The 27,051-nt window shown below is 50.0% G+C and overlaps 2 protein-coding genes across 6 annotated transcripts in view; both read right to left on the reverse strand.

Moving 5' to 3' along the window:
• Positions 1 to 1,710: 1,710 nt before the first annotated feature.
• Positions 1,711 to 26,937, reverse strand: AXIN2 (axin 2). 5 transcript variants are annotated; one of them, XM_065852343.2, is made up of 11 exons: positions 26,768 to 26,937; positions 24,739 to 25,658; positions 18,777 to 18,917; positions 13,288 to 13,390; positions 10,864 to 11,004; positions 10,112 to 10,599; positions 9,800 to 9,979; positions 9,297 to 9,515; positions 8,644 to 8,739; positions 7,322 to 7,489; positions 1,711 to 3,398 (listed from the first exon to the last, which is right to left on the reverse strand). In XM_065852343.2, the coding sequence occupies exons 2-11, from the start codon at positions 25,560 to 25,562 to the stop codon at positions 3,272 to 3,274; spliced, it is 2,487 nt and encodes an 828-aa protein (XP_065708415.1). In that variant the 5' UTR covers positions 25,563 to 25,658; positions 26,768 to 26,937; the 3' UTR covers positions 1,711 to 3,271. The 5 variants fall into 5 exon arrangements, with proteins under 5 accessions (XP_065708415.1, XP_065708416.1, XP_065708414.1 ...); XM_065852344.2 differs by having other exon boundaries at positions 9,800 to 9,982; positions 26,768 to 26,936; XM_065852342.2 differs by lacking the exon at positions 26,768 to 26,937 and adding an exon at positions 26,448 to 26,648 and having other exon boundaries at positions 9,800 to 9,982.
• The window catches only part of CEP112 (centrosomal protein 112), a 179,882-nt gene continuing 168,871 nt past the window's right edge, over positions 16,041 to 27,051 (reverse strand). The window contains exon 27 of the mRNA XM_071816767.1: positions 16,041 to 16,052. Within this exon, the coding sequence (XP_071672868.1) occupies position 16,052 (1 nt within the window). The 3' untranslated portion in view covers positions 16,041 to 16,051. The remainder of the gene's footprint in view (positions 16,053 to 27,051) is intronic.

Consider the following 27,051-nt stretch of genomic DNA (forward strand, 5'->3'; position numbering starts at 1 on the left):
AAAAAAAAAATATCAAAACAAGGGTCTTGGTTCTTCCCCATCATCAGTACCATTAAAAACAACAAAAAAGGTTGGGTGTTAAACTTTTGAAGCTACAACAGTAGAAGTTTCCCACGCTGCCTCTCCATTTAGCAGCTGCCAAGCCAGACCTGTAATCAGGATCTTTATCCCGAGACAAGCTACAAAACAAAATGTTTCTGAACCACTGGAGGCAGGTGAACATTTTCAGAGTGTCACATATTAAGGTGGTGTCTAACGAGCTCCACGTCCCACTTATAATTGAAACAGAAGAGAGTATTCACTTTTCATTCATTTTTAAAAGACTATTCAAATACCCTTTCATCTCCACTAAACAGCCTGCCATGTATTTGAAGCCATTTTATATTTTGTTTCTACAGACATCCAAAAAACAGAGGTGAGTATTTTGGAACATTGATAGAAAGATGCAAAGGCTTGTGAGGCACTGAATGGCTTCAAGCTGCCTCAAACACATTCATCTTCCCAAGAAGAATTAGGCACAGTGTGATTCATTTTAATAGCAGAAGAAAAATAATACTAGGATGTAGTGCTAAGTTCCCAACCTTTGATGGTAGACTAAAAAAAGAGAGAGAGGGGGAAAATGAAATATCTTTCTTCCCTTATGTTGTTGAAGTCTCCCTACACCCATCCGTTATGTCCAGCTTATCAATTAAGATGAACCCCATGAACTTCAGATGGTTTTTTAAAACAAGGCTCCATCCATTTAAATGTGTAAAACTGCCTGCAGCTCCCTTGAACTGCAGGATTCAGTCCCGAGCTCTGTGTACTCGGTGTGAAGTTGAGCCCTTTGATAGAAGTTTTACTGATGTTTTAAATGAAGTCTTCTCATACACACAAAATAACCCAGATAATTTAAAACCTCATAGGGGAAAAAAAAAAGGTGGAGAGAGGGAAAAAAAAAATAGTCGGTGCCATTGGTGTAGCAGAAGAAAAGAGGTTGGCTTGGGTTACCAACAGGACAGGCCAAAACTGCTCCACAATTGCTTTCCCAGGGTTGCTCGCTTGAGCCGGGGAAGGTTTGTGAGACAAACCCACCCCTGGACCGGGCGGCTCCTCTCGGGGACAAATTAAGCTCGTTTAGCTATTAAATAGGTCTTGTGCCATGACCAGAAGGGAGAGGGAAGGTGCCGGGTCTGAGCTCCCAGAGCTCATCCTGCTCAGCCACTTCCACCGAGTCCCACCCAAACTGGAAGTATGTTAGTCAGGACTTTACAAAGCTGGGTTTTGCTCCTGCAGGTGAGCAGTCCCAGCTCATTCACACCTGGGGAAGGCTGTGACCACCCTCCAGCACCTCATGGCGAAGCTTTGCAGAGCTCCAGCAGTGGGCCCACCACGTCCCTTCGGGCATCCCCATGTCCCTTTGGGCATCCCCATGTCCCTTTGGGCATCCCAACCTGGCCTCATCATCCCACACACGGAGCAAATCCCTGCTCCTCGACCAGCGCCATGGGCTTGGCCATGCAGGTACCATGAGGTACCTGAAGGAGCTGTACATGATTTAATCATCCAAGGGCACGATGACGATGATGATGGGGTCTTGCCTACTTGGTTGCAATGGCTCCCCAGCAGGAACAGCTCAGCCACCACCTCCATCCACCAGCGCACATGAGAAAATAAACCAACCTTTTTAGCCATTAAGGGTGGGGGGGGGAAAAAAAAAGTCAGAAAATATTAATTTGAAAAATATAAAATTTTAATAAAGGCTACATCTCTTAATTACAATAATTATTGTACCAAGTAATTTTTTTTTTAAATGAAACTCTTTATAATGCATAATTTACAGTATAAGTAGAACAAAATGCCATGGCAAAAGTCATGAGTACAGGACTTGTAATAAAAGGCTTAAAATATATTTATACATAAACCCCTTAAACAAACAAGGGAAAGCTTGAACCCTGAATATAGGGCGACGCATGGTCTTGTAACTCCATGCAGGCACAGGTACTGTACTGATTAAATTTAAACAACACTAGAGATAGTGTATTAATATTTTCACCATACATTCTTTTTTTTTTTTCTACAATATATACAGACTTATATACAAAGTAGCAATGGCAAACAGAATGCACAGATTAACTTAATCAACACAAACCCCCACTGTAGAAATGCCAGGTCCCCACACGCACACCCCCAGCTCGGAGGAGCCCCCACGCGGGTCTCGGGAAGGTTAAGGCCAAAACCAAACTAACCCCACAACCCAAGCAAACCCATCCCACATCACCATGCGCATCTGGAAACCCCATCGCAGATACACGTCCTTGAAACACGAGTTGCGCCAACGTTTAGTAGAATGGCTAAACAAACCGAGCTAGCTATGTGGAATACGTACTTTATCTTTTAATTTGCTTTTAACCTGGCTTTTGCACTGTGTCCTTTTGGTGTGGTAACTACAGCAGCGGCTGTTTCTGCAGCTCCCCTGACAGCAGCAAACACCTCACACCGCGGAAATCCATGGACAAACTAACAGGTTGCTGTTGTTCTATTGCATCTAACGCACTTAAGACCTTTATTTCAAATTAGAGCAGCATAGATTAAAATGCACCGGGCTCTAGATGAATGGTAGGATAGTATTTTTATTTCGGCTTTTTTTTTTTTTTTTAATTATTATTATTATTTCTTTAGAAGAGTTTTCTCTTCACTTGGAGGAACACTGGGCCCAATGTCACTCCTTCCCTCCTCCCCCTTAAAAACCAACTAACAACCCCACAAATGCGCTCGTAGCCAAACTCCTCGACTTTCAATAGTGGGAACAATATAAAAAAATAAACTAATCCTTCCTCCCATCACCCCCCTTCCCAGCCCATCTCTTCTCCATTGTTAAAGCAGCATATCCAAAAACTGGATTTAAGGGAAAACAGACTGTTCAATAAATATCAATAAGGATTAATGTTAAGGTAAGCTATACACAGTTTCTCTTAGTCCATAGATTTCAGATCCCCAGGAAATCATATATTATGTATGGAAGTCTCTCAAACACGGCCTGCATCTCCAATAGCCAACAGTGGTCATGTTTTTAATAAATAGTTCAGGGTTTTTATCATCTCAGTACCCAACTCATGAATAATAAATGCCATTTTTTTCCTCTAAGGCTAACTCAGCAAAGTCTTCATAGACTTCACTATTTTTCTTCATTGGTTCAAAACTTTCCTTCGGTTTTGTTATTTTCTTGTCATCACTACTGTTGTGTGTCCAAGGACCTTTCTAGCTTAACTTTTAAGAAACACAGACGCCGTCAATCGATCCTTTCCACTTTCCCGAGAATCCTTCCGTCGTACATGGGCAGGATGGTTTCGTCTTCCCAAACCTCTTCAAACACCGCGCCGCAGTCGAACTCGTCGCTCGCTTTTTTGAAGTAGTATCTGTGGTAAGGAGAATTAAAACACAGTTAACAATCAAAAGGCAAAGCGAAGGATGCTCTGGCAGTTCTCTCAACCACAGCATTTCCAGTCTCTCTATCCCAGGATGCTCCTCCAGCCTGACCAGGAAAACCTCAGGTCCAGCAATGTGAGAGCATCCCCGGGGTGGCGATGGGACGGAGCAAGCGGGGCCGTGCACCCTCCTCAGTGAGTACATTACACACATTGGCAGCGGAGATGCTCGGCCGTGAAGAAAATGGGAAAGCGTGGTGATTTCTGGTCAAATATCTTATTAAAAAACTAAACAAACAGCATCTGAAAGCAAAGCATTCTTAAGGTTCCCCTCACTCCCCACCTTCTTTCATGTGTTTCCTCGTTTCAAAGCTGAAGCTTAAAATTAGCAACTGTTATTAAAAGGAGAGGCTTTTTAGGCATAGGATGGATTAAAAGAAAACCACCCCGGCTTCCTGCAACGCAAAAGCTGAAACTGGGAAAAGAAAACAAACAAACAACAACCTGGGAGCCTCACAAGCAAATCCCTAATTCACAGCTCCATTTTAAGTGACAGAAACTCCCGATGGTTGGGAGCGATGTGCCGCTCCGGGTCGTCGGATCACGAAGCCAACGCTCCCGGGGACAAAAAAACACCCCCACCCCTCCCGTGTCAAACAGCGAGGACCCCTCTATTATCCTGAATTAGACCGTTCAGCTTCTTGATTAAAGGTTCCTTTTATCCCGTTTGGAGCTTTCTTCCTTCTAAGGCTGCTTAATTGCATATGCACAAATGAAGGGCTTCCATTCAGAGGGGTAGCATTTAGGGAGCCTGTCCGTCTGCCGCCGCACACCTCCTCGGAAAAGCGCTTTGCCATCCCATCGCCAGGGACAGAAAAACCTTCATGGGATGGATTCCCAGAGAAAAAGATACAAAAACCCCTCAAAAAACCCTCCCCCGTAGTTTCCAGACAACTGGGGTTGGCAGATGCTTGGTAGGGGTAAGGCTTTTGCAGTTATTCCTTTTTTTTAGGATAGCAAAGGAGATCAGATTAAGCTCACTTTTACTATTAAAACTGAAAGAGCCACAGCAGGCTCCTAGAATTTGATATTTTTTTCATGTGAACGTTCTGTTACACATTTTTAACATACTCAGTAACAACAGCTTGCAGATCTATTTATTTTTAGGGTACGTTAAAATTATTTTGCTAAGGGGATAAAAGCTGGCTTTTTAGTCCGAGAGATGAAACCAACTCCATTTAGTCAAGGTACGGTTAGGATTTATTTTTGTAAAGTTATTCCAAGCCGAACTGACACACGTTGTATCTTTAATGGCTCAGCAAGGAGAAACATCTTATTTAAGCCCTGCACTCGCTAAGTCAGTGGCCCAACTCCCACCAAAGTGATGCTGCAGGTCAAGGCCACAATTCCCCAGGCCGGCAGCCTTGAAATTAAACCAGAAAACCCCAGCAAAGTTCGAATGGATTACAAAGAACTTTCTCTTCCCTTTTCCTTTCTCCTCTCCAGATAACAGCCGCTCTTCCCAATCACTTCCTCCACCAGCCCAAGCCCTGGCTGGGTTTGCAAAAATCCTCATTTGAGAAAACGCTCTCTGACCTTTTGCATAATTACAACCTTATTTCACACAGAAAACGAAAAGTGGGGGGGAAAAAAGGAGGCAAAGCAAAAAGAAGTCCTTCCCCAAACATCTTCAAACAAGTCGCTCTGCTCTTATTTGCTCAGAAACGGGCTTTCCATTGAAACATATTTTATGTGGCAAGCTTCGCTCCTCTTTTTTTATTTTATTTTATATTTTTTGGGACATCTGGCACCAATCGAGGCGCGCAGGCCTGGCCTTACAGCTCTGTTTTGAACCGCTGCCATCTTCAGATTACCCGACACCACCCAGTTTTTTTTGTGCGTTTATGTTTGTTTTTTGTTAACGCCATCAGTATTAAATCACTGCTTAATTCCTTCTCTTTTTTTTGGAGGGGGGGAAGGAAGGCAAAGCGGCGATTTCCCGGCGGCCACCCCACGGCCGCGCGGCTCTGGCATCGCGGGAGCCCGAGGTACCCGCCTCGCAAACTGATCCAATCAATAAAGAATTTGGAGAGCGGAGCATTTCTGCATGTCTTTGTGCATTAAATGAAAGGCAACGGCTTCAAAGACATGCTTATTAAATGTGCCTTAAAAAGAAATCAATGCCAGATGTGACCAAAGCGGCCTAGTTAGTGCCTCCCCGTAACACACATGCTACTCCGGGCACTGCGGCCCTGTTCCCTGAAGGTCACCCGCAGTTTCCCTCAAAGTCCAGCCAAAAGTCAAAGCTTAGATCAAAATGATTCCCTGGAGGTACACACATTTGTGTAATTAGTTTCACCTTGTGTCTGTGCAAGATAAAATACTGGGCACGTACCCAAGTTCCTTTTATAAATTTCTGTATTGTCTTTACCCAGGTGTAAAGGGGTGAGATCTAAGCAAAACATTGTTTCATCCTTGTCAGTCACTTAAAAACATTTTCTAAAGTAATTACAGTCTGACAAGGCACAAATAATTGCACCTGGAGGGACTTTCGGGCCACAGAGGTTTCTAGGAGCCTATTCCTGCGCTTGGGCATCACACGAAAAATGTCACAGAGAACAAATTAAAAGATAAGATTTTTTTCTTTCTCTTTCTTTTGAGGGGGACTATGGAGTCAGTGGAGCAGCAGCACACCAGTGGTGAGGCCAAGGAAACTGGTCTGCAACTGGGGAAGGAGGCTGCATCCACCAGAGGAGGAGCACAAGGGGCCAGGAGAGCCTTTAGGGGCAGGAAAATGGCACAAGGGTGTGAGAAACCCAGGAACCCCTCCTGGAGGTGGCCCAGCTTGGGTGGACTTGCAGGTTGCTGCCATCTGATGGCAGCTGCGTGGGCTGCAAAGATGGTTTTGGGAAGGATTGGTGGTATTTCAGACCCCAGCTTGGCATCACCCACCCTCGGGTGACCTACGCCTGATCTGCACAGGTGAGCTTCCCAAAGCTTAGAGACAGGTCGGTGATGGAGCACCAGCTGCAAAGTCATCGTACCAAACCCAAATGACCCATTTGGATGTCAAATCGAAGGCTGCCAGCACAGGGCAGGACTCCTGGCTCTTTGAAGGCCCAAATTCAATGCAAATTCAACACTTAAAGCTGGAACTTCCCTCTCCTGTTCACCCCACGGGAGAAGCGGCCAACAGGTGATCTCACTAGTGCTCAGATCTGCTGGGAAAGTGCAGCCAAAATAGCCAACGTGAAGCTACTACCATGGGAACCAGCAGAGCAGGGAAAGCGGCAAACTGGTTAAACTGGGAGCTGGGCCCTGGAAACCAGACGGGCAGGGTTTTCGTTGGTGGTTCTGAGGAAGAACTGGGTATCGCTGGTGGAGCCTTCCCTGCAGGGCAGAGGTTTTTCCCTAACGAAAAGAGGGCTCGTTGTGTCTCAGCTACACGTCCACTCAGATGCACCATCCCAACCACTCACTGACCACACCATGGCAAAAAAAGAGAAAAAAATAGAAATAAAAATTAAATGAGTAGGTAAAGCAAGAGGCCAGCACCAAGATGAGTGTTGAGCCCAGCTTGGAAACCGAACCCCACCGCCTTTGTCAAAAGGCCATCCCAGCTTCTCCTGGTATTGATGGTTTTTGGACAAGGGCTAGAGCACGAAGCCGCCCAGTCTACATCTTTATGCAACGAGGGGAGGGATGGGGACAGGAGGTGGCCCTGCAGCCAAGCTGAACCCCGGGGTCCTCTTCTCCACCCCCAAGTTGCTCTTGGTTTGAGTGGGAAGAGAATAAGATCTACAGCCTCCAAAAAGCGATATAAACATGTCATTGCGGGAACACCTGCAAAGTATCCGCTGATTCTTTTGACTCATTAGAATATATTAAAGAACAAACAGATCACAGATTCTTACCTGTAATTTCCCTTTTTGCTCAGCTGTTCTTTAAAGTGCCCAAGTGTCAGGCTCTGGGCCTTTAACATCCTCCTGTAGGGAATTTCTTCTCCGCAAAAAAAATAGGTGACAACCAACTCAGCAGACTGAGAGGTGTGAACAACTGGCAGTTTCTTTGGCTCTTTGTGACTGAAAAACAGAAAACACACACAAAACCCCTCTATTTTTCCATTCGAGAACAAGCCGTCTCACCTCGCTCAGTCTAGCAGTGTTTCTGCCACACGTAACACTGGTCAGAAATACCCTGGGTGCGACCCAAAAAGTCAGATATTCCTGTGCTCACGGGGAATTTCTCACACAGCGTTTGCACAGCGCTTAGTGGCAGAGACCTCATCCCGTTTTATAGGTGGGAGAAGTGAGGGATGGAGCTCAGATCATTGCTGAGGCATCGGGGCAGGACCAGGGACCAGGCGAGCGTGCGCAGGGCTCACCATGGGCTGACCTCGACCGAGCAAGCCCAAGGATTGCACAGCTCTGATTTCAAAAGGCTCGTTTCATCTGCCTTCATGCAAAGCACCTGCCAAGCTTCCTCCTTCGTGCACAAAACCACCTGCAACCACCAACAGCTCACAAAGCAAAACCACGGCCAGGTTCTTCACCTGAATCACACAGGTGATCTGATTTTTCCCCAGTGAGGGTAACACTAACTGGATCTTAAGTTTGCACTAAGAAACCCTTCTTAAAGAATAATTAAAATAATATTGCCCAACAAAACGGCAAGGCTCTAGTGAATGCCATGCAGCCAAATCTACAACTGCTTCTGAGGCAATGTACACTTGGCATGTCAAAAGGTCACAAAGTGTTAGTCTGCAGTAATTTAGTCTTCCTAATTTGTTCTAAGTCTTTGTAGAGTGGCTTCAGAAAAAAAGCTGCTAGCAAAGACAGCTGGTGGACTTAAGGTCAACCAATTAAAAATGAAAGGCTCCAGTCAGGTGGCTCAGTCTGGACTTCAAACATTACTCATTGCTTAAGATGAAGAGGGTAAGAAAGAAAACTTTAATTATTTAGGCCATTTTAGACCTCTCTGTAGCAGATTTCTTGTTAAAAGAACCATCCTGTAATTAGACTAATCCAATCTTTGTCCACTTTACAGGAATGCAAGTTAAAAAGAGCCAGAGACAAGATTTGAAAATGTTTTGTTCTTTCTTTAAGAAGAACGTTTGAAAGATGAAATTTCAGATATAAGAATTTCCCCTCTTTTCAAAGCGCCACACATTTAATGAAAATATTATTATTTTATATATATATATTTCCCAATCCTTTTCCACACGTGCAATACTCACTCTTCTGTCGTTAGCATTGCATTGCAGAAAGGGGCGTTTCCCCCCTGAACAGCAGCGGAGTGGTTTCGATCCCTCTGCTGATTTGAGGTTGAACATCTGAAGTGGAGAGCGGGAGGGCAAGGGGGGGGAAATAAAAAGAGGAAAAAACCCTTTAAAAAAAATGGTTGAAACACAATCCCCTTAATTGAAGTCTCCTGTGGGTCGTTAAGTTTGCTCTTTGTATCAACCCTCACATGTTGTAAACAATCAAAGGAAGAATTAAAAATGCTGTGGGCTAATTTATCCTTCCATACCCAAATGAATGATAACCAGTCCAATTCTCCACTTGGTATGTAGCTGGAGTCCATCCCAGAGGAAAAACGGGCAAATTACAGCCATCAAAAGAGTGGAAGTAATAGTCTAGAGGATTCAAACTATTTGTGTCGGGGTAGGGTGGGGTTGGAACACGGAGGCTCATCCCCGGGGCTCGGCCAAGCTGCGTGTCACACAGCCCCATGGCCAACCCTCTACCTACACCAGGAGGACAGGTCCACCACCTTCATCACCCACCTCCTCACCCCCATCAGCCCAAGCACAACCGGTACCCAGCAAACCTCCCCGGTTGCCCCCCAAACCCCCCATGGGACCGGGACCACCCCTCCCGCCGCCGTTACCGTTGCTTCTGGGGTTTGGAGACCTCGGCGAGGCGGCGACACGCTTCCTCCAGCTGCGCCAGCGTGTTGGGGGGGGTGAGCGGCGGCATGGCGGGGTCCTGCACGAAGGGGTGCGCGGGCTGCACCCCGCGGGGGTGGCTGCCGCTCCCCCAGGGGTGGTGGCGGCCGGGGGCCCCCTTGGCGAAGTCGGAGCTGTAGGCCTTCTTTGTGCTTTGTGTGCTTGGGGAGGGGAAGAAGTCGGGTTAGAAAAGCTGGAAAATATGACTTTAACAGCAGCTCCTATTCTGCTCGCTCCCTCTCAAAAGTCTGTCATAACATGAAAGGAGGTTTATTGCCAAAAACATGACATTTTTGTGGTTTTTCTGGTTCTGCGGAACAGCTTTTATATTAAACCGGAGGAGCAAAGAGTCTCATTTGTTTTTAGCGATTGTAAAAATAGACAGCCCATGTAATATATAAATATTTACCGGGAGCGATATTGCTGTAGACAGCTGCATATTTACCTGTGGGGCTTGTGCTTATTTTGTCTCTCGCTCTCCAGCATCCACTGCCAGACGTTCTGTGCCCGGTCCGCCTCGCCCCCCGGGAGCTGCACCCCACCGGGGCCGGGCAGCCCCCCGTCCCCGGCTGGCACGGCGACGCTCTCCGCTCCTCTGCCCGGCCTTTTCGGCAGCGTCCCAGTCCTGCTGATGGTGAGAGGGGGACACAAGCCCACCATTAACCCCCTGCGCCGTCCCGACCAGCCCCACGTCCAGGGGATGACAGGGTGATGGTTTGGGGGCATGCAATGGAGAGAGATGATGGTCGTGACTTACCCGAAGGGCTCCAGGGGAGGAAGAGAGGGGTCCGTGCTTTTCGGGTGGCCCTTGCACTTGGGGTAGCAGTAGTAGTCGCCGCCCGCCGGGCAGCAGCACTGCACCCGCTGCGCCGCCTCCGCTTCGATCTGCTCCTTGGTCTTGGGCACGGTGTGGTGGTGGATGTAGTGGTGGTGGACGTGCTTGGTGGTCTGCTTGGTGATGAAGCCCTTGCCCACCAAGGCGCAGGCCATCGGCGAGGCCGCGCCGGGCTGCAGCTTGCCCATGGGCAGGCGGTCGGGGGAGCGGGCGCGGGGGCTGTGCCGGCCCATGCCGGGTGACTGGCAGCCGGGGGTCTTCAGCACGCGGGAGAGATGCTCGTCCAGGATGGCCTGGGGATCCTCCTCGTAGCTGCCGGAGGGCAGGAGCGAGAGCGGGTGCTGGGGGTTCGCCATCTCCCGACTGCTCTGCAGGCTGGCAGGGAGCTCCAAGCCTTCCTTCTCCTCATCCTGCCGGCCAAGTGATAAGAAGGAATCAATTCAAGGGGACGGGGAGGCGTGCAGCAGGATGTCCCCGCCATGGGCACACAAACTGCAGTGTGAACAAAAGATATGGCCCCCTCCCACCCCTCGCCAAGCCGGGCAGCACATGCAGCATGGGCAGCAAGGACAGCACATGCAACAAAGACAGCACATGCAGCATGGGCAGCAAGGACAGCACATGCAGCGTGGGCAGCGAGCTCTGCCCAGCCCCGCAAGGGTTAATCCTCCCACCTCCTTGATCTGCTGCAGCCTCTCCTCCAGACTGTCCATGGTTTCCTGCTCCTGCTTCAGCTTCTCCAGCCGGGAAATGAGCTCCGCGGCGAAGGCGGCCGGCTCCACCGGGGTCATCTCCTTGGGAAGACGGTGGGTCCTCTATAAGGAGCGGGGACACAAGGTACAAGGCATGTTTAGCGGGCGGCACGGGGTGCTTAGCCGGAGCGGCATCGCCGGCCCCGCTACGCTTGTTGTGTCTCCATGTTTGGATGAAAAGGCGACCGCAACTAGGCATGGTCTGCTCTGGATTTTTATGAGCTAGTGCTGTGGCCTCATGGAGTGACATCCTCCCCACCAGCGTTTGCCTTCGGCAGGAGCAGTTGGTCGCACTCTGAGGAACCCCGCTTGTTCTCTCTGTAGTACAACCAGCCCATCAGTAGCTACTCTGAAGTAGAAAATCTTCAAAGACTGTTGTCAAACATCAAAAAAAAAGCACTACCCGAAAAAAAAAGAAAAACCTCTGAGGTGGGAGGGAGAGACTTTAACTCAAGGAATAAAGTGAGTATAAACAGAAAGGAGTTGGAAATTAAAAAAAATAAGATGGGGGAGAAAAAGGGAAAGAAGAAAAAAAAAAAAAAGAAGTCAAACGGTTGCAGATCAGAGAAGTGCTGGTAATTTATTTCCCGGCTACACACTGGGCACCTTTGAGGTAGTGTTGTCTCAACAGTGTCCTAGATCTCTTCCCCCCCCCTCCATCTCTTTGTACAGAAAATGAAGAAAGCTGCTGCAGGCTAGCGGTGCTACACTGCTGAGCTTGGCTGCCTCAAGCAGATCTATCAAGGGAAAAAGGGAACATCTCCAAATCAAGTGCAGAATATAAAAAGGCAAAACGCGAATTTCTGCCAAAAGAAGCAAACATGGCAGGAAAAGGGGAAAAAAAACAAAAATAAAGAGGAAAAAGAAACCACCCACCCGACTCTGCCCTCCCTCCTGCCACCCCCATGCGCCCCACTCCTCGCCCCCTCTCTCTTTTTCCCCCTGAAAGCAGAAAGCTGAACTGCCAACTCTTTCACATACTACCCACCAGATGAGGTGGGGCCTCTCTCCGGCAACCACTTAGCTCCAGAAATGATGTGAGGGTAGAAAAAGGCCACTCTGCTGGAAATTGTCACTCTTACACAAGCTGGCTCTATTCAGTCCCTGATCAAAGCACTGCCTTACAGAGAAAGTCGATTTGCACGCCCTGGGACAAAATAATCTAATTTACAAGCTCAGGCTATAGAACTTTCTTTATGGAGGAAGGGGGAAAAAAAAAAATAGAAGAAAAAACACATAAACCACCCCCCCTCCTCCACCAGAAATATCATCTATGATTTCTTGCTGCTTAAGACAGCAGAAAGAGGAATTTTAGCATATTAATCTCAAGACAAGATAAGTTTATACTTGTCTGTGTAAACAGTTTACTCGCTGCAGGAATCGGGAGCCTGCAAGTCAACCGAATTAGCGAGTCAGCGAGTTAATTCTTGAGAGCACGGCGAGGCCGCAAATCGGATCCCCTCTAAACAAGACACGTATGGGCTGCAATGGGATCCCCTCTAAACAAGACACGTATGGGCTGCAATGGGATCCCCTCTAAACAAGACACGCATGGGCTGCAATGGGATCCCCTCTAAACAAGATATGTATGGGCTGCAATGGGATCCCCTCTAAACAAGACACGCATGGGCTGCAATGGGATCCCCTCTAAACAAGACACGCATGGGCTGCAATGGGATCCCCTCTAAACAAGACACGCATGGGCTGCAATGGGATCCCCTCTAAACAAGACACGCATGGGCTGCAATGGGATCCCCTCTAAACAAGACACGTATGGGCTGCAATGGGATCCCCTCTAAACAAGACACGTATGGGCTGCAGTGGGATCCCCTCTAAACAAGACACGTATGGGCTGCAGTGGGATCCCCTCTAAACAAGACACGTATGGGCTGCAATGGGATCCCCTCTAAACAAGACACGTATGGGCTGCAAACGTCTCTTTCTCGAGATCCCACTTCCCACCAGCTCACAGCCCATGTGCTTCCCAAGGCCGGTGACACACGAGGCCAAACCCCAGTCTGCTCGGCACCGGCAAAGGTGTCAGGGTGGTGGCCAGACCCAACTGGGTCATCTCTGCTTGGATTGAGACCAGGAGGACAAATTCGTTGCCGCTGAAAAGCCCCAATTAGCACCTGGCTTTCAGGGAAGGGTCAAAATGTGACCGTACAAAAGCCGGTTTTTGCAAGGATGCTGAGAGGACATGGCTCTTGCCCAAATCCAGGCAGCACCTCTGCTCTGGCATCACGTAGGGATGGAAACAACTCTCCTCCCCTCCACTTGTGCCCATTCCCAGTCTTAGCATTTCCCACGGGCAATCCAAATGCTGCAGATCCCTCCTGAACTTACCGGAAAATGAGGTAGAGAAACTTGACCGTTGGCCTTGACGCTCCGATGCATCTCTCGCTGGAGCTGCTTCTTGCTCCCAATTCTGTACGGGGGGATCCCATCTCTGGACACAAACAGAGGTCATCATCAGCCGGGGATCTCCCCGTGCTCTAACCAAGACACTTCTCCATCACCTCTGACACCACCCAAGAAATGCCATGGGCACACATTCCCAGAGGTGCTGAGCCCTCCGGACGTCACCTGAAGCCAGGAGAAGCCTCAAACATCTGTCACCATCTACATGGTTGTGTAGTAATTAAGCAAAAGCTGAAGAGCAAGCTGAAGGCAACTCTGCGCGGGAAGACGCCCAAAGATCCCATCAGCTTCGCTTTTGAGAATTCTTACAGAAAGGCCCTTCTAACGCTGGGTTTCTGCTTCTGCCCTTTGTTTTCATTACTTTTTTACCACCAAACTACGCTCTCTGAGACCACAACTTCCCTCAAGCTGTGAAACACCCCGTGGGGTGTTGGCACTGCGGACAGAAGGAAGAGGCTGAAGATGGATGGCCACCAAAAAGCTGCTCCTCATCTCCAGCCCTACTAAAGATCCGAGATATTTCTCCTGCCCCGAGGCCGGCCGGCACAGGCACGTCACCGCGAGGCACGAGCAAGGCCGGACCGTACCCTCCGGGCACGACATTGCTCCCCTCGGCCATGTTGGACCATGGCCAGGAAGCCATGAGGAGAGACCAAGCGAGGAGCAGCGGTGGGAACAACCCCCGGACAGCCTGCTTGGGGCAACGTGGGGTGTTTTCATCCAGCCACACTAAAAATTTACCTCAGTTAAGATTAAAGAGCCTTCTACAGACAGTGGGGACAGCCGGAAGAGCATGCCTGGAGATCCTGAATGTCTAATTCCACCTCTTCCCTCAGACTGACTGAAGAACCTTGATCTCCGGTCCCATCCCTTTCATCCACCTGCCCCCACACCTGACTCATCTCCCGAGTGGAGAAAATAGCTCCAGCCCAGGGAGGCCGAGCAGACAGCAGTGGCCCCACGCTGCCAACACGGCACCGTGACCTCACGTGCCACCTCCTGCGGCCATGGCGGCGATGGAGACACACCGACATGTTCTGGACATGCAGCCGGAGACAAGGCGCAATGCAACACCTTCCCTGAGACAACAGGTCCTTTTCTTGAGGAGGGTGACCAGATGCCATCACTGCACGCTCAATGTTTGAAGCATGCTCAATGTTTGAAGCACGCCATCGCAGGCCTTTGTGAAGGCCTTGGCCAAAGCGTTGCCACCAAACTGTTTTCACAAGCAAGATTAAGCTGCAAAGTCCAGAATGAACGACCAGAACAATTTCATCTTAAAAAAACTTGGAAAAATCTTGAGAATAAAAGAGAGCACGCTGGGACCATAGAGAAAGTCCTTGATGGCACAAGATGAATATCAGCCTCTTCCAGACTTGCTCCATGAATACACATTACAAGTCCTAATGTCCCTGTTGCACAAGATGTGGCTCTGGAGCCCATTCCGGGGAAGTGTCCTGGCACACGATGGCCACTACAGCTGGCCATGGCCACCGACCGCAGCCACTGGTGGCCACTATGCATTTCTGCTGCACAAACCTATGGGGCAACAGGGCTTGGGGCAGACGGCACGTCTCAGCTTTGGGGGAGGACAGGAGAAAAGCAAATCTAAGGTGAAAACCAAATCACCTGCACCTTTGGAGAAACATCTGTTCATGGATGCTTACTGACATAAGGGTCTCTTAGAGAAGACCTTCAATACAGGGAGTAACAAGAAAAGCAGGCATTTTAAAGGTAAGTAAAATGCCAGCGTGAGCACGTTCCACATATACACACATAGGGGACTAATCCTGTTAACAAATTCAATTAAAGAGGAGGTGTCCTCTGCCGATGGCAGCACAAGAGGCCAGATGGGGAAGAGCAGGGAAGCAGCTGAAGGTCTGTGGGTTCAACATGAGGCACCTGAGGACACAACCAAGGGACAACAGGGAGCCCCACAGCCCTCCCAAGCTCCCCACCTCTCTCCAGGTCTCTGAGCACAAAATGCTGTCCCCAACCTTTCTGCTGGGGGCACTGAGCTGGGAGGACATCTCATGGGGGTCCCCATGCTCCCAGCTCCGGGGGGACCATCCTGCCCAAAGGGACAGTCCCGGGACAGGTGATGAAGCAGGAGCAGGGCCTCGTGCCATTCACAGGCAGGGTGGCTCCTCACGTTATTCGAGATTTACCCTCATTCAGGTCGGTACAAAGGCTGCTCCTTCCCCTAGAACTCCTCCGGTTGCACCAGAGAGCCTCGCACCAAACCCCCTGCGCCCACAGCCCTGCCTTGTCAGAGCAGCTTTACAACTTGCAACAACATATAGAATTTTAAAAAATATATATATATATAAATATTTCGCTAGGATGGGAAGGCTGTCTTGGGGAAGTCAGCCTGGGGAAAGGGGAGGGACTTTACAGGCACTTTGATGAGAGCTGACTAAACCCATATAGAACAGGGGGAAAAGGGACAATGCCAGGGCTGACGGGTGACCAACGGGTGATCCCCAGCTGCTGGAGGGACAGATGGATGGAGCTGAAGCCAGGCTCAGCACAGCAAGAGATCTGAGGGGCAGGGGGAACCCTGATACTGAAAGAGACCCCTCCAACCAGGAGAAAATGTCCTTGAAATGAAAAGGCTGAGCTTGGGCAGAGGTTTCAGGGCAGGACAAGGTTAGTCCCAGCTCTCCAGGTGCTCCTCCTGCTCCAGCAGCCGACATTTGCACTCACTTTCCTGGCTACTAAAAGCTGCGGGCTGAAGAGCTACAGAGTTTAGGTACTAAATAGTAGAGTTTAATTATAAACATTTCAGCTAACCAGGCTGGGGCTAAGCCAATCTGTTTCTGGGGGAAACACTAGTTTGAAGTCTTCTACCCAGTCAGTTGCCATTTAAGCTGAGCCAATTATCTTAGCCTTTTGACTCAGATGTGCCTGACCTAACCTGAATGTAGTTTTACTGCTGCTTTGAAATATCAGACTCATGCGCATATGCATTCACTCCCATCTTCATTTGGCAACGGCTCTGAAACAAGCCTCTGATCTTGCCAACATCAAAAGCCTGGTTTGTAAGATAAGGTAATATTTGAAGTTTGCTCAGCAGCATTCCCCAGTGTCCAAAGTAAATCCATAAATAAGATATAAGCAAATAAAAAAAAAAAAATCCCCTTTCCTCTCCCCCCCACCCAATCAAGAAATTGAAATATAAATTTGCATGATGCTTTGTGGCTATTACAAAATATATATGGACAGACTGATCGCTGGTGTCTATAATACTAAAAAAAAAGGGCAGATTGTGCATTTTGGGGAGATCTCTCCCAATTCCAGTACAGTTCAGATACAGATTTTTAATAAAAACCCTCACTTTGCTCTATGTCTGACGGACTTTTCCAGAACAAGTTTTTCCTCTTCAGTTGATACCAACATAAGCCAAAAGAACTAATTTGCATTCGCCCTGACGAAACAGAATAAACCCGGGTGCTCTGTCGAAGGGGGGTAAAACAAAACCTCGCGGGCTGGGGCTGTGGGAGCACAGCGGGTTTGTGCCCCCAGCACCCCCAGCACCACCGCAACCCGCAGCACCAGCTGCCAGGAGCGGCTGTGAGCCCCTAACGCTCCACTGCAATCTTGGCAGCGGCCCTTCGCCTCTGCAGAGGAAGTTTTACATCAGTCTTAACTTTAAGCCCAGCCTTCCAAAGCGCCAATTTCTCCCTCCCATTTCCAAAAAGGCTCGGTGTGCCCGCCCGCTCCCGGCCCCGCAGATGGAGCGTGGCCGCGGGGATGCCCAGGGGACCGGCTCTGCAGTTGGAAATATTCCTCCGTCCTCCCCCCCCCAGCCCTCCCCGCCGCCCCCCAACCTGGAGCTGCGGGCAGTTTAATCAGCCAAGCTTCCCCAAACTCTCACAGCCTGCTCGGGCCATTGTTACGGCAGGAAAAAACAGGCAGGCTCCTTTCACGCGCGGCTTTATGGGGAGCTCCTATTCACTTGTTCAAGCAAATTTCAAAGCAGGCTGCTGCCCTCTCATCCCCGCTAAGCTCCCCTGGACTAACAATGGGCTGAAAGCGATTCAGTTAAGCCTTTCATCCACCATGCACTTTATTTCTCACTCAGTGCTCTCATCTGTATAAGGCCTACAATTGGCATTGCTGTGAAGAGAGGGTATAATCCTAGCCCTGTGAATCCCAAGTGACCCTACACTGGTCCAGAAATGACTAACCCAATGAATGCTCTGTTGACACATGATCACATACAACCAGAGCCAGTAAGAAGAAATAAAGAAGTCACCCTATGATTCAGCTCTTTTATTTAATGCCAATATTGTTCAATAAGGGAATCTGGTGGGACAACAAACTATTTTTTTCCATAATATCAGTTCAAAACACACATGTGCATTAAAAAAAAAAAAAATAGAGCTTTTTGTTTACTCATCAAGGATTTTTGGTAAATCCTGTTTTCCATTGTGCATCATTGTGCACACTGACTTTAAAAACGCAGCATGCAAACCTCTCCAAGGAGGACACAGTAATCACTGCACTCGTCTGACAAAGACACTGGAGAAGTTTGGCTTATGAGAAGTAGAGCAGGAGTGCAGCACACTGCTTGCAGGTGGGCTTTCCTACAGCACTTGCACTTAAATGAAGATCATGAAACACAAACAGCAACATCTGCCTGCTGCCCAACTGAAGAAAACGGTCCTTAAGAGCACTAAGTGAGTCTTGCTGCCTCCTCTACAGGCACAAAAGCACCATTTCTCTCCTGCTGGGGAAAGCAAACCCAGGAGGAATGGTCAAAGGAGTTGTCCCAGTTGCACACTTCTCAGCAGAGGCAGGAGGAAAAGGCAGATCCTGCAGTTCCTGGGCTCAGCCACAGCATCATCTCATCCCTGTGCTCCTGAAACACCCAGACCTGCTCCACGCAGCTCCATTCAAAGGGCTCTTTGAAGACTATCCCAGCAACACCAGATGAGCAGCTATTTGCCCCCTCAGGTCACTGGCCCTATTAATGTGCATTCTGACATTAATGACAAACTTTAATTACAGAAAGTACTTCCTACAGGAAGTAATCTCCTCCTCTTTGATGACTGATAACCAGTTAAGGAAGCCTGGCCTTAAGACAAAGGCTCAGGGAGATTCGCTCCTTGGGTTAGTCAGGCGGCACCATTAGCATAGGGGAAAACACGTTTGCTCAGCTGCAGAACGGCAACAGGATTCATCGTTTTACCCCATCCGATACCACCGGCAACACAAAGACCGAGGTGACCATGCCCTGCTACACCTCTCGGTTTGGGCACAAACCTCCGTTTCAGTGGCCCCAAATCACCGGCGAGCAGACACTGGCTGATGACCCCGGACCCATCACTCCCGTAAGCCCCATGTGCATCGGCACAGCCGATTCACAGACAGCGCACCCCAAAAGGACCCGTCCGACACCAGGTACTTACACGCTGCTGTCCGTCATTGACATGGAGTCGTCCGTCAGGGCATCACTAGATATTTCACTATCGTTCGCGCTGGTCGCTGGGGCAAAAACATAGCCAGAATTCACATGGTATGGGTTAACGGGGTCGTTCCTCTTGAAGGACCTACAGACAAGCAAAACAGGAATCCAGTTACCAGTCTTGGGCTAGAGAAAAGCACTCAAGTTTTGTGGTAGCGCTCTCCTTAAGGGAACCATGCACATTGGCTGCTCAACCTCTTTAGAAGCAACCATCCATCCATTGGCAGCAACCAGGACACACTGTGTCCAAACACAACCAAAGTCCAACTTTAAAGATGTTGCTTTTAGCATTGGAAGCACACCTTAAAAGACTGTAGGAAACACCCCTACATCCTTGGATACCTTCAAAAAGTTGGTCCTTAAAGCTTGACGCTGCACTGCTGAGGCCAGCAGGCAAAAGATGAAGAAGTTCATAGCCCAAGTTCTGCTGAAAGCCACTGAGGCACCAGCTAATAAATGCTGAAGTCTGCTCTGAGGACAGGAGTTAGGGCCCCTCTGGGAATACAGGTTACGGTATCTGCACTGCCTGAAACAAGAGAACTGCCTGGGACTGCTGGAGCAGGACCACCCCACGTCAGAGGAGGCACGGACAGGGATGAAATCTGCTGTCTTGGGCTTGGCCTCCCAAGGATGGGTGTCACCTTCCTGACAGTATAAAAACATGCAATAAAAAGGCCCAGTTTTTAGGAGAACCTGCTCCTTGTTCAACTTGTGGTTTTGTGCAGAGCTGGGTAGGGAAGAGGAGGATGCGAGGACAGGAGCAGCAGGTTGTATGAACGTGGGTTAGCGATACCAACACCACTGGCTTCGCTTGGAGAAGCAAACCCAAAGCCCAGCCTGGATGTTCGAGTTGAGTACCCAAGAGTGGTCGCACGAGAAATTCACGGGCAGTGACACGGGCTGTGATGGAGTGTGGTGGGCTCACTATGGCAGGGTCACCGTGGTGGGGTCACCATACAGGACAGGGGAACCTGTGGGGGAAGGGACTCAGGCGTCCCCCTCCCCACTACCTCCCATTACTCCAACTTCCCAGCCAGGATCAATATACATATCTTGGGCAGGCGATAAGGGGATTATGCAGGGACATTTGAAAGCCCTATGTCAAGGTGCCCATTTTGTTCCTCTTCCAGGGAAGGATGGGGTTGTTAAGCTTCTGCCTTTGTATATCAAAGCAAAAGGCCTTGTCATCTGATAAGGATTGCTGATTTTAATAATTAGGGCCACTTACCCAGGACTGGGGGCCTAAGGAATGTGCCAGCAGGCTCGGCAGGTTTTTTTTAATGGGCTTTTCACCTCCCTGCCCCCACGGGGGGTCGAAGGGGACCAGCTGGGTTTAAGTGAGCAGCAACATCCTCCCACCGCCCCACTCCCACCCCTCCCAACCAGGCACCCGCGCCCCCGCGCATTCCTGCACCGAAAACAGGAGCCTCCACAAAGGCTTAAGTTTAAAATAATAATAATAATAATAAAAAGGAAAAAGAAAAAAACAAAGAGGAGGGGGAAGCATGGCAGGGAAGATGGGCCTCTCTGGTATGAGAGGCGCGGGGCTGGCTGCAGGCAGGTATTCAGCCCAGCCGGGGCTGCATTCCTTTCCAAAGGAGGCCAAGGCATTTCTGATGGGGAGATCAAGATGTTAAAAAATATATATATGGGAAGAAGAAAAAAAAAAGAGATAGTAAGGAATGCCACAGGAAAGAAGTTAAATCTTCAAAGATAAATTAATTCCACATGTGGGTGACAGCTAAGTTATCCTACTACTACAAGAAGAGTTCCTCTAAAAACCATGCAGACTTCTACTCAGATTCAGGGGGATGCGCAGTCCAAGCAACCCTTCCTATGTCCTTGGTGGGCTTTTAGGTCAGCTGTGTAAGGGACACAGCTCTTAGAACTATTCGATCTGACACCATCTCAGGTCTTGAGAGGACATCCAAGGACTATGAGGCTCAGGGATGCAGGATGCTCCATGGGGTCCAGGGATGCAGGATGCTCCCTGCGGCTCAGCATGCTCTCTGAGGCTCAGGGATGCAGGATGCTCCCCGGCACAGGACCAGCACCTTGCTGGGAGGCGTCTGTGTCACCCCTGGTTGGACCCAGACCGGCTGTTTTGCTGTGTTCCTCCAGCAGATGTGATTGCTGGAGAGGCTGGGGCGGAGGCAGCAGGTCTGTATGAATACAGCACAGGGAGAGGAGGTGTGTCCAAACACAGCGTTTGGAAAGACACAATTAGAGAAAGTGGCCAGAACTAACTCCTTTTCCCATCAGTAATCCAATGCAGCACTGATCCACTTAGCAACACCTCACAGACAACAACAAAAATCCCCAAAGTTTACATATTTCTAAAGTAACCCCCCACACTCCACCACCAACACATTGTCCCACATCCTTTAAGAAAACCAGTGGGGGCTGTTTTGCTATGTTTAATTTTTTTGTTTTATTTGACCACCTTACTACAGTAATTGCACCCAGATGCATGGAGTTGCCTGGGAGGGTTTTAAATTCCAGTGGAAAGCAGTGGTCTCCAGCCGCGGATGCTGTGCACACAAACACACACCCCAGCTCCAAACTCAATATGCAAAGTGTTTTCAGCTGTCAGGTAGCAGTTGCTCTGGAGCTTCAAGGAGAATGCCTGATGTTTCTCAGCCTATTCTTATCTTGATGCGATGACACACAGCATGTAACTCTCTACGTGCTATGTTGGGCAACGGGCATATCAGAGTTATTATAATGCCATGAAAATTTCAGGGGGTCTTGGTTGTATCCTGTTATGAGGGTGCAATTTCAGAGTGTGGGTTGGTTTGGGTTCTTTATTGTCAAACTCTGCTTCTTAGAAATAAAAGCACTCTGGCAGTTCAAACCACAGATTTACACAGAGAGAGAGGAAAATCTACAAGGAGCATTTTGAGGCAAAACTGAATCTCATTAAGTATTTTCTTGGGACAAACATCACTGGGCAATCATGGGTTTAAGGATAAAAGGGGGAAAAATAACGCATGCACAAACCTGGGAAGAAAAAATACTAAAAAAAGGTATATTTTAACAAAAGTATGTTAATCACAGCTTCCATGCTCTAACTGTAGAACACTGCTTTGAGCACAGCTTTACAATGGCATCATTTACTTTGATAATTGGAGCCAAATTTGGTTCCAATAACTTGGCCACCGGTGTTCAAAGGGCAGAGGCCGCCGGGCAGCGCCATCGATGGCACAAGAGACAGGTGAGTCCACCTTGGACCCAACAAAACCCACACCCGCTGGCGGCACAGCAAAGGGAGAAGCGCCCTCTGCGCAGCGCAAACTCACGCGTGATAAATTTAGCAGCGCGTATAAATAATAGCTGGAATTCCTGGAGCGTGGGGCCAGGTCCAGAGCGGCGTGGGGAGGCCGGTTTTAACCACAGCACGACCTCGAGGGGAGGGGAGCCGCTCTGAAGGACGAGAGGGAGGTTCTATGGTTAAAACATTCCCCGTGTTAGGGCTCCAAATATACAAGCGGCAGCTTGCGTGCGTCTGCCTGTCCTGCAGCCAGGCGCAAACACCGTGTTTCCACCGGACTTCTCCTGCTCCTGTCCGTCACTGATGCTGGGGCCAAAGGCTGTCAACTCGCACGGTTTCTGTGGTCTCCTGTTTGATGTGGTTTTGGCCACGACTCCGTGCCCTGGGATTTCCAGGTGGTCTCCCATCCAAATACCAGGCTGGCCCAAGATTGCTCTGCTCCCAGTATCAGGTGTGCTCAGCCCAGTGCTCCCGGCTCTCACTGGTATAATCACATTGAAACCCACCGAAGCAAATGGCAGGAGCCTGCACAGCGCTTCAAAACCATCACACACTGAGCAGAAATTCTTTAATTCCATCACACACAGGAGGAGGGAGGTGTGGTTTGGCCACTCACCAGGAAAGACTTTGTGCAAGCTTCAGTTCCAATCCTAAACGCAATCCTAAATGCTGAGTGATGAGAGATAACCCATCCATATGCTCATCAGCTTCCAGCACATGCACGCACAAGTGGCTTCACAAATGGATAGCTCAGGGGGGAACTGAGAAGCAGCTCAGCTTGACCTCCCTCTCTTTGCATTGAGATCTCTTGGCCCCATGGAGAGCAAAAGCTCCTGGAAATTCAACAGAAGGTGATCAAAGCAAAATGCACCACCTAATGTCCTAGGAGGGTAGATCTGACATGTGAGGAGCAAGCTGCATTAATCCCTGGACAAAAAAAGAAAAGGAAAAAAGAAAAGAAAAGGAAAAAAGCCCAGCACTAATCAGGCAAGCAGCCACCGTTCTGCGAGAGCTCTCCTGGACAAGGCACATGTGGGTTTTTAGCAGGGCCTGCAGCTCTGGTAGAACATTACAGCCAAGCCCTTCCAGCACTGAACACCAACAAAGGCTGAGAGATAAAAGCATCAAACATCCCCCTCCTGGAAAGCAAGCGAAGGGCAGCAGTTCAAACCAGGTTCTGGAGAACAGCAGATGCTCAGACCATAACACTGAGGCACGAGATGAGGATCCCAACACCCGAGTGCTCCACAGACCAGCTGCCAGCCAGTGCCCCCCACAGCCCCCCGGCAGGAAAGGCCCAGAGGCCACGCCGGGGACAAGCGCATCCCAGTGCCCGCACCCAGCCCCTCCATCACCCCTCCAGGAGGCCACCAAAGAGGCCTCTGGCTCCACAGCACCCTGGGGGCCCGAGGACCCTCCCCGCTGGGAGCCCGGCATGGCTGGAAGCTCTCGGCAGGGCTGGGGAGGAGGACGCGCTCCAGCAAAGCCTCCCCAGGAGAAGCCCGACGCCCTTTGATGTCCATGAATCACAGACACACTCTCAAAATTCCTGTAAACGAGATGTCAAACACTCACCATCCCAAACCCCGACCTCCCGGGCCAGCGGAGGAGAGCGCACATCTGCCAGCAGAGCCCTCTCCTCTCAGCCCTAATTGAACAATCCACATTTATGGCAAGGGTGGGGAGAGGAAAGAATACATTTTCAGAGGATTATACAACTCATCATTTGCTCATCAGAGTCTCTCTTTCCCATCCCCCCCTCACTTCGAGACAGCTCTTACTTTCTTCACCCTCACACCAACATTTCCAATAAAAGAGAAGGGTTCGACGCAGATGCACCCCAAAACAAGGGCAGGAGAAGACCCCGCCACCACACAACGCTCCCCACATCCTCATCAGCTGCCATTAGACACAACCACGTTCTAATGAGTTTAACTTCGAGCACACGGCAAACCAGAGAGCACCAAAGATCTACAGAGAACACCAAAGATCTATGATTACACCTGGGATGTCTCTATCACCTTAAATACCCAATTTTAAGTACCCCCCTGTATACACTGGCTCAAAGCCACCCGGAATGGCTTTGACATGATACCAACACCCAACACGATGGGAGAGGCTGTAGATCACACATGCACGGTCAAAATTAAAGCAGATTTTGTGCAAGTTGCAGAGTTCAATGCAGTAAGTGCATACATTTCCTCCTCCATGACCGCACAATTGCTTCCCACATAACCAACGTAGTTAAACACGGGTTGAATGTGGAGTTGGGGAACTAGTAGGTTACATTATTCATGCGCCTCTGTGATCCACTCTACTACTGCTCTTAATAGGTTTGAAAGTTGAACCAATAATTAACTTATGTCCGGAGGACATAGTTGCTATGAAGTTTTTGATCTATAAGAGAACTGAAAGAGCCAATAGGGCTCAAGAGCACAGTATCTTGTTTTCCTCAGTACAGGGGGGGGGGGAAAAATCCCCAAATGCAGACAACACCCCCCAAATTCCAGTGTCTGGAGGTGCGGGGAAGCAGCCGTGCTCCCAGCCCAGCACACCCCCCCCAGCGGCCTCCCGAAAAGCACTCTCCAAAGTCCTCGAAGTTAAAACAAAGCACAATATCCAGGGGGTCCCTTACCTGTATCCATTCTCCATCGTTTCCGTGGCTCTGACATTCGCTGTAACCCTCAACGTCTTGCTGGATAGTCCAACTACAGAAGGCAAGATTTTGTTTTTAAAGTCTGCACAGCTCCATTCCTCTTCTTCATTCAAGGTCGGGAGATAGCCACAGACAACTTTTAAGCTCCCCAGTCCATTGCTGTTCATGTAAGCAGGATTCTCTCCTCCACTCCTTACATATTCGAGGTATATATCAGAAGTTAAAAACATCTGGTAAGCATTTTCCTCCATCACAGTCTGAATCTCAGTCTGTGCCTGATCAAACATGATAGAATCTATCTGCTGCTTCTTGATGCTATCCCTTATGTAGGTCTTGGTAGCAGGCTTGAGCTGTTTGGAGACGATGCTGTTGTTCTCGATGTACCTTTTGTATATAGCTTTGGCTACTCTTAAAGTTTTGGTATCCTTAAGGTCCATCTGCCTGAAGCCATTGCAGGCAAACCAGAAGTCTAAGGTATCCACACATTTTTCCCTTTCCAAGAAGGTCCGAAAAAGATAGGCACCATCTTGATCTCCCAACAAGGAATGCAAAGATTTGGTCCATCTGGCCAGGGGGGAGTCTGGAGATGCGCTGCCTTCCGGCTCCCCGAGCCCGTTCTCATTCCTCCGCGGGGCAGGAGGCACCGGCATGGCCTTGAAGCTTTGGCTTTTGGGGAGAAAGGAGCTGCCGAGCGTCGGACATGGTGCTTCTCCTTCCTCTCCCGGGACAGGGGGTCTTGGGGCGTCTTCCCTGAAGCTGCTGCTGGGGTCTGGGAGGTGGGTGAGGACCACGGCGCTGCTCATGGCTCCGGAGCCTGATGGGGAGAGGGGCTCCCAGTTCCTCCAGTTGCTGCCTGCGCCTCTGCCTGGAGTCAGCAGGGGATCCTCTGAGCCTCCTCTCTGCAAAGGAGAAAAAAAAAAAGGGGGAGGGGGGGGAGGAAAAAAGGAGTATTGATCTAATCAAAACCAGATCCTCCCAACATCAAAGACAAAAAGTAAACAGGCTTTTCAACTCTTCACGTTCAAAAAAAAAGGAGAGAGAGGCAGGGCAGAGGGAGCGCGGCTCTATCGCCAGCCCGATCGCGACCATCAGCTCCGCTCCGCTCAACTCCCCGCGCACTTTTAGCGGGGCCGGGACGGGGAGGGGGGGACGGAGGGGTGGGCAGCGCGGCCCCCCCCCGACGCCTCCCGGCAGCACAGGGCGTCCCTGCCCCGGCATCTGGTTTCCATTTTGGCACTTCCCCGCCTCCCCCGGACCCTCCGCTCTCCCCTCACCTTCCTCCAGCGCGCACGTTGCGCGCCCCAGCAGCACCGCGCTGCCGGGGGGGGCCGCTCCCGGGTCCCCCCCACCCCCGAAATGCGGGAGAAGGGCTTTTTGGGGCGCTCCTCTGAGGAAACCAGGTGCTGGAGAAAACTCCCCCCCCCCCCAAAAAAATGTATATATAACCCAAGGGGGGGGCTAAGGCGCGACGGTCGTACCTGGGCGCAACGGGGCACCCCGGGCCCCCCGCCGCCCCCCCCGGAGCCATCAAACCGCTCCGGAAAGAGGAAAATCCATAGAAAGGAGCACGGGGGGGTGGGGAGGGGCAGCCCCCGTGCGGCGCCGACCCCCGCGGGCCGGGCTTCCCGGCGCTGGATCGGCGTGCAAAATAACCATAGTATCAATAATAAAATAATAATAATAAAAACCTGCTCCAGAAATGGCGACGGGCTGGGAGAGGTCGGAGCTGCAGCTGAGGGGGTAGGAAGGGGAGGGAGGGAAGGGGGGGGATAGAAAAGTCCGAAGCGACTTGGATCCTTCGAGCTCTGTGCAACAGCCGATCCCGGCCGCGCCCGCGGAGGCACCGCGCCCGCGCAGCGCGGGCACAGCGAGGCGCGCACACCCGAAAAAAAATTAAAAAAAAAAAAAAAAAAAAGAAAAATCCGTATTTTAAAAAATATATATATAAAATAAAATAAGAAAATGAGGCGGCGGGAGCGCGGCCGCTGCCCCCGAAGTTGCCACTCACCGCGGAGCCGGAGCTCGCTGCGCACCCGCGGCCCCGCCGCTCCCCGCCGCCGGCAGCGCGCAGGCTGGCCCCGCTCCCCCCGCGCCCCTCGCTGTCCTTCCTCCTCCTCCTCCTCCTCCTCCTCTCCTCCCCGGCGGTGCAACCGCATCGGAGAGCATCGGGAAGAGGGGGGGGCGAGGGAGGGGGGGCTGCGAGGGAAGGAGCCCACTGCGATCCGCGCCTCCCTCCTCTCCCTCCCCTGGTTATTTATTTTATTTATTTTAAATACAAAAGCGCTGGTCCCT

Source organism: Patagioenas fasciata, chromosome 18, assembly GCF_037038585.1.
Source record: "Patagioenas fasciata isolate bPatFas1 chromosome 18, bPatFas1.hap1, whole genome shotgun sequence".
NCBI classification, from domain to species: domain Eukaryota; kingdom Metazoa; phylum Chordata; class Aves; order Columbiformes; family Columbidae; genus Patagioenas; species Patagioenas fasciata.